Here is a 7,266-nt window from a genome sequence, read left to right as displayed (position 1 = left end):
CTTGCTCTTTCTAATAAATCACCGTCCGGTGAGTTGGAACGTATTGTAATAAAATTTACTGTATATTGTAATTATGATTCACCGAATGTACTTAAGAAGGGGTCACAATCCAATGTATTTATCAAGACAGGAATATCCGTTTGTATCAAGCAAATCTATTAAGGTAACATGACAAGTAATGTTTCTGCAAATTGTCGGTTGTTTAACAGATTTCATTGCCCTTTCGCATGACAATTTAAAGAATGTATATTTGTTAGTATGGTAGTACATGGTCTTTTTCTATTAGGGAGCAGCCTAGGGGTAGAAATGTAAAGCAAGGTAGCAACACCTCATGTCACCTCATTCAACATTATTCAGTTCCAAATAAACCGAGCAGAACGTTAGGTACCATGTCGAGGAAGGTAGAGGAAGTGGAGATTAACTTGGTGACGGAGGGGGCGATAGACACGTTTACATTTTACTATCCCTACCACACAATAGCGAAGACTTGTCTCTATGTGTGTGATTAACTACATTTGACTACATTCACGCTGCACAAGTGTTTATAAACGGATAAAGAAACTTTATTTTGTATTTTTTTGACAACAAAAGGATTTGAACCCAAGATGTCCTGGAACCCAAGATACAATTGAACCCAAGATACATGCATCTCTTCCACTCCAAGCGGATGCCACGAAAAATAAACAAAACAGACGTCATACATTTTGTTAATAAGTGTAAGATTTTTAGAGGGAGATAACTATTTGCCCTGCAAACACTTTCCGCTTAATTTACCACGAAACCCTGGTTAAAAAACTTTTGCATCAACACAACCTTACAAGTGTTTCATGTTTTATATCGTTCCAAAGTTCAAAAACATACGTATTATAAGTCGGTTGCACACAAGCTTTACAATATGAATTGATATAAACTAGTAATAAATGTTAGATTTAAAACCAAAAATTTTAGGGTTTACCTCATTATACTCAAAACACACAAGTTCAACAAATAAAAGTATAGAAGGGGTAAACTGTCATTATTTGGTGCCTATGCATTTTTTAGGGTTTAGGCCTAGTTTTCATCCTTAACAACTGGAAAAGTCGTATGAACAGGTTTAACATAAGTTGGCTAAATTTGGTATTTAACAACAGCGACTGCAAACGTAAATATAGAGGCGTTAAACGTAGTAAACCCAATGAGTAACCATCTGACGTGAGCGTTCGACATTTAGAAACAAGTGTAGCCTACAGTTTCAGTTACTTGCTTCTATACCATTTGTATAAAATAGTGTATATTTTTGCGTAAATCACATAGTATGTGATTATAAGTAAGCTATGTCTGCGAAGTCACCACACTTTGTAGGTTTGCTGCTACAACATTTTATGCGCATTCTTGTTACCGCAAACTTGAACACCACGCAATGTATTTAATATTTGCTCAACTAACCGGTTTTATGATCTTTTAATGTAGCTTTTCGGCATAAAAAGGTCAAATATATCTTTGTCTTGGTTGGGGGCTTGTGTTGTTTATTAGCGGAAAACCTGTAATATATTACTCTTTGCTGGAGTTTTATAAATGTTTATTAAGTACTTGCCCGTCCGATGCCAACTAAATTAAGTTGCGAAACTAACTAGCATTATCTGGCGGAAAGTTTTTTAATCATGTCAAGTCGCTCGGTGGCGTATGTGATCTTGCTTACATAAATGCCGCTTTTTGTTCAGTATATTATGGTTTCGTCAGGCCAAAGCGATTTTGATGCCAAGCTGCAAAACAAATGCCGCCAATAGCTTTTTAATATAGTTTTTTTTGGCAGTTTACTGTGGGCTTTCCTCCCCTGCTTAACGGGTAAAAACAATTTTGACTGTTCTAATAGTAACCCCACTGCCATTTATAATTGGTAATCTTTTGATTTAAAAACAAAACCCTGAGTTATAAAGGTTGGGCTATAGCGCAGCGCTATGGCAGAAAGGCCGCTTGCCACAGAGGATACACAAAATACTGTTTTCCACGGTGTTTTGCTTTAACGCAACAATCACTTTGTCTCCCCAAGTATTTGTATTCAGCACAAAAAATGCGAGATTGTAATAATCATGGGCATATACAAACAATACACTGTTATGAAATTTATAGACAAAAATCACACGATACAGCAATTGTAAATGATTTTTCAAACATTTACAAAAATGAAAATAGATGCAAAAAGTTCACGTTTATACGGACAGTGTTTTTAAAAACACGTAACTATAGAAATAATAATACAAAACTAACGGAGCGAAACAGGTGACGCGGGAAAAAGAAAATAGGCGAGTCAGAAAGTCACACTGCAGCAACATTTTTCCGGTGCGCTAGAGTAATAAGGTTATATAATGACCATAAATACGTAGTGTCACATATATTTACATTTTATGCAGCTCGTGTTTCAAAAGGAAATCAATAAAGTCTTTTTCAACAATGCCAATATCAGAAAACCGTCTAGTGTTACATGATTGATACAGCTTATTGCATTATTTCGCAATATATACGTTAAACATAAATACATAGCTGGCGAAAAGTTATCCCGTCCATTTTAACACCGAAATTTGCTGTTACAACACTGCTTCTATCGTAGCAACGGTTCTCTATCGCTTCCCTTATGTGCCTGAAAATGATTTTCATCTTCAGCCGTGGCCGCCTGAGTTTCGATTTTAAATTCGTTATTATTAGCTTTATTTCTGTGCGTAAGTTGTTCCTCCATGTACTCTCTCAAGTCTGGAGGAACAACGTCCTGTCGGTTTAGAAATCTTTGGTAAAGCCATGTTGGGACTGCGGTTGCTGCAGCACCAGCAGCACCAAGACCGCCAGCAATTAAACCTCCAGCTACCTCAGTGGCCAACACAGAAGCAGCAGCTGCAGCTCCCAATGCAGGGATAAATACCAGCAACCCCCCTGAAAACAGACCGCCCATGGCCGCAGCGGCGACTATGGTTCTTTTTGTATGACCTGTGCGACGCTCGACCTCCTCATAAAACTTTTCTTCCATCATATCGATAAATTCTTCGATGACCTCTCGTTGTGAATTTTCGTCTCTGATCCTCGCGAAAATCTCCCTGATGTATTTTTGTCCCTCTTTCAAGTAAAATGGAGAAATCCGGTCTACTTTAAAATTTCCTTTCTGCGAATTGTATTTTTAAATTTTTACGTCGACAAAAAAATGAAATATTTTTTAACTTTTTTATATTTGTTGGAGCTTTCAGTTTATCAATTCAAACAAGTACTGCAGTCAATATACGAATATAAGTTACTCATTTTAAGTAGGTTACTAAAGCACTTTACCGCAATAAAGTGTAAAGGAAATAGTAAGAGTTTCCAGCACACGAGTCTCCACTAATACAATGTTGTCAGTAACATTGTGAGAAACATGTCCATATTACATTAAAGTGATTTTATGCTTGTTCTGACCTGGTTGACATTTTTTGCCCATTCATTGGCAAAGTCTCTGGCCTTCTGTCGACCAATGTATATCTGTAGCAAATATATTTTTGAAAAACTGTTATTGTATGAAAGTGTCCTCCAAATTTTGCAACAATACCTCATACTGTGAAAAGATTTTGTTCTCGAGTTTGTCAACATACGGCGAACATTTGTTGATCGGATTGTCCCGTTTTAATTGTGAGGTTGTTCTGTTGCTGTTCTCGGCATGTTTGTTGAATATATCCTCAACTTTTAATTCTGGACACGATTGGATAAACTGTAGCAAAAAAATGCAAAAGTATTAGGTCAACAAAATTGCTTCATAAAATGCACCATGCTGAGAGTTTATGTTAAATGGACGCTAAACCATTTCCCCACTCACATCTTCCATAAGGCTTTTGTAACGCTCAAAGCAATTTTCCACCTGTTTCTCTATAACACTGTTCAAGAGTTTCTGCAACGCAAGCACTAAGTGTATTAGCATACATATAATCTATTAGCATAATATAAGTTGAATAAGCATCAATGCCAACTGAACATTGCTTGTTTGCTATTGGACTTCATACCTTGTTTTCCTCAACAATTCGTTGCTGTAGCATTCTGGTATATGGAGTGATGTCATCAACGAGGTTTTCTTGGTTTAGAGTTTTCTTTGTAGCAGACGATTCGATCATCGACTTAGTTTCAAAATCATTTCCGTTGTCGAAGGTTTTCTGAAAAATTAAATTGTTAAACTCCACTTTCTTATACCAAATTAATGAACAGTGAATTTTATGCCTACCAAATAAGGTCATCAAATAAAAAAAAAAGTATTCTAATGCCCTTTTTAAATGCACAGTAATACCTTTGTCATGCTATCTTTATAGTTTTTGAAACACCTTGACACTTTTTTTTCCATCGCGTAGTCGACCAAACACTGAAATAATAACAGTGGTTTTAAATGGTTAAAGTTTTCAAAATGTTACATGTTACAGGTAAATTTTGTTTTTCACATTTTTGACAAATTTGTGCATTTTGTTTAGTCATCTATGAAGCAGTAAAAGTACGCCATTAGCAAGTTTAACACCGATAAAAGTGGCCTAATTAAACCTTTAAGTAGGCAGATAAGCATATATTTACTCGTTTGACATTGTTGTGGTGGTGGTAAGCATACATTTGTCATCAATGAACTACGTATTTAAAAAGAAAACTCCACACCTCACGTTGGCCGTCAATGTGTTGTCGTAACATCTCAACATATGTACTTAAGTCCTCAACAAGAGCATTTCCCAACAAACTTTCAGTGGCATCGGATCTTTCCTCTTCATCAATTACCTCTAAATCATTTTTATTTGTGCCGTCCATGAGAAGAAACTGTCATCAAAACATTGTTTGCACAGCATAACTAACCAAATTTCCCAGAATAAAATTGTAAGTTATGATTATATAGTAACTTGCAAGACAATTTTTAAAACGGAACAGTATACAATAGTTTTGGAAGAATCTCACTTGTTTCATGTTTTTCTTATAATTTTCCAAACATGCAGTGACTTTTTTCCTCATCGCCAAGTCAAAAAAATTCTGAAACTCAAGGTAAAAAAAGTTGATCGGTCTGCATGAAATTTTAAGTTATAACAACGGAAAGCAAACGAATAACATACGGTTATTAATAATTATATATTTTGTGGCTGTCCGTGAAAGTCATCTCAAACTTTAACAGAACCTCTCAAAACCCACTGAAAGCTAAATCAAGGCACAGTGAAATTACATGACGCGGTTGTGTTTTTACATCTCTCAGACATGAAGCATTCTGCAAGGGCTTTCTACCCTGATGGTTTAAAACTCAAAACACGTGAGGTTTCACCAACAACCACCTTAAATGAGCTTTCCGGGGCTTCAAGTCTGCTTGGCGATGAAAGTGTTTCTTTCAGCTGACAAGCGATGGCGAGGAATTCTTTTCCTTTTGGTGCAATTTCAAATGCTCGTTGTATGTTAGAAGAAGAAAACAGATTGTTTTTCAACTCCATCAATTTAAGCCACGCTCTTTGGTGTATGTCTGCAGTTATAACATGGCAAAAATAAACTAACAAAGTACAAATTTTTTTTTGTATATTTCTACCTTTCATGCGTTTGGAATCGGAATTTTCCACCTGATCTCCTGGGCAAGGCATTAAAAAACATTCCTTTTTATCGTAGAATAAATTTAGGCATTCCAATTGAAGCTTGTAATCACTGTTATCTGAAAAAGACTATACCAGAGTTGCATGCTAGTCTGCCAATCTTTCGTAAATAATTTTTTGTATTTTTTATTACTTGGAAATATTTGTTTCCTCCTTCGGAGCCATGATCGTATTCTTGTATGTATCTCCAGTCTCGAACCAAAACCGTCAAATTCTGAACATAATAAACCATATGCAAAGCTTTTTCATAAATTTTGTATAAATATATATATATATTTAAAACATTTAAAATATATATTTAAAGGCACAGCATGAAAGCTAGTTATAGGAACACAACCCTAATTTTTTTTAAACGAAGTCTTACCTTTGTGTGTTGTCGAAGAGCACATGTGCCATCTGTGTGAAGCGTTAGAGCCTAAAAAGCAAAAAAATAGTACAATAATTGATTTTGAAAGTATTCAACAAATAATAATAGCTACAGCTGTAATATGTAGCCCTTTGGGTTCTTGTCTATTGCTTCATATACAGTTTATTTATCAAAACTATTTATGATCGATTTATACCGATATTAAAGTTACCAGGCATGTACTATCTGGCTATACGATGTATGCAAAATACCACATTAACCACAGTTTTGGAATCTGGTGAATACTTACAGCGTATGTATCAATATCCGGATACTTTAAATTGTTCATTACATTTATGATTTGCATATGACTGAGTGTCAAACTTATGATAAAGTGATCGCCTTCCTTGCATTCTATTTTATCACCAGCCTGGCAACCTTCTGTGTCCATAAGAAAAACTGCAATCTGTCGAAACAAACGTGACTCTAATCGTTTACATAGTGATACTTAAATTGCGTATTGTTAAAGTGTTTTTAAGCTTTAGAGAGGAATCAGATTTCACTTTTGAATATGGTAGCAGTAAATTCACCTGAGCGCCGCTACTTGTAAACAGGAAGATTGGTTCTTTCGTCATATGAATTCCATCAGTTTGTGATTTGGAAGAAAACTTGGAAAGAAAATGCTGTGGTATTTGTCGATGCTCGCTTTCAACCTAAAACGAAGGTACATAAGCTTCCCCCGTAAAGTTTAACTGCGTCATTTTATCACAGTACCTGATTAGCCTCAGTAACTTGGTTCTTTAACAAGTACCATAGAATGTTGAGCAGATATGATTTTCCTGTGTTCGTTGGTCCAGCAATGGAATAAATAACAATTGGAACATCGAGTAGTTCTGGTGTGTTGATGATTGACTTCAACACATCGTATTGAAACTCTTTGTTTTCGTTTGTTAAACAACACACAAGATCAGTCATGTTCGACTTTTCTTATTAGAGTGTTTTTTTCCAATGCCTAATATCTGGAATTTGAATTTTACAGTTGTCTTAAATATTTCTCTAAGACTTTTGTTGGGCTGCTAGTTTATTCTCTGGTGTTTATCCTACTTTTTCGCTTTTTTGTTATTGACAACATTTAGTATCTTGATATCTGCACCGCGCAGTCATTAGTTTCTTCCATTTTCACTTACTTCGCTAATATCTGTTAAATTCAGGGGGTTTGAACCCAAATCTTTTTAAGAGCCGTTTGAAAACTCATGAATTACCTCGAGGCTCGCACGATTAACGTCTACAAAATAATATAATGTAGGAATATAGTTTCTGGCAAATGGTATG

At 35.5% G+C, this 7,266-nt stretch overlaps 1 protein-coding gene across 1 annotated transcript; it reads right to left on the bottom strand.

The window, feature by feature from the left end:
- Positions 1-2,179: 2,179 nt before the first annotated feature.
- On the bottom strand, positions 2,180-6,947 carry LOC145895027 (uncharacterized). The gene is made up of 15 exons (XM_082983772.1): positions 6,709-6,947; positions 6,525-6,647; positions 6,245-6,400; positions 5,953-6,003; positions 5,722-5,802; positions 5,528-5,657; positions 5,283-5,464; positions 4,918-4,989; positions 4,627-4,782; positions 4,274-4,345; positions 3,996-4,142; positions 3,812-3,883; positions 3,548-3,706; positions 3,418-3,480; positions 2,180-3,130 (listed from the first exon to the last, which is right to left on the bottom strand). Exons 1-15 carry the CDS (start codon positions 6,907-6,909, stop codon positions 2,579-2,581), a joined length of 2,217 nt encoding a protein of 738 aa, XP_082839898.1. The 5' UTR covers positions 6,910-6,947; the 3' UTR covers positions 2,180-2,578.
- Positions 6,948-7,266: the final 319 nt, after the last annotated feature.

Source organism: Ascidia mentula, chromosome 3 (genome assembly GCF_947561715.1).
Source record: "Ascidia mentula chromosome 3, kaAscMent1.1, whole genome shotgun sequence".
In the NCBI taxonomy this organism is placed as follows: Eukaryota; Metazoa; Chordata; class Ascidiacea; order Phlebobranchia; family Ascidiidae; genus Ascidia; species Ascidia mentula.
The sequence above is the reverse complement of the archived record's forward strand: the minus strand, read 5'-3'. Positions and strand labels throughout refer to the sequence as shown.

Bases quoted from the DNA above. Each gene is read 5' to 3' on its own strand.
- LOC145895027 (XM_082983772.1), bottom strand. From the start codon at position 6,909: ATGACTGATCTTGTGTGTTGTTTAACAAACGAAAACAAAGAGTTTCAA. The intron at 5,465-5,527 runs GTAGAAATATAC...TTATAACTGCAG, and splicing joins CGATTCCAAACGCATGAAAG to ACATACACCAAAGAGCGTGG. The intron at 4,783-4,917 runs GTGAGATTCTTC...TTTTGATGACAG, and splicing joins ATAAGAAAAACATGAAACAA to TTTCTTCTCATGGACGGCAC.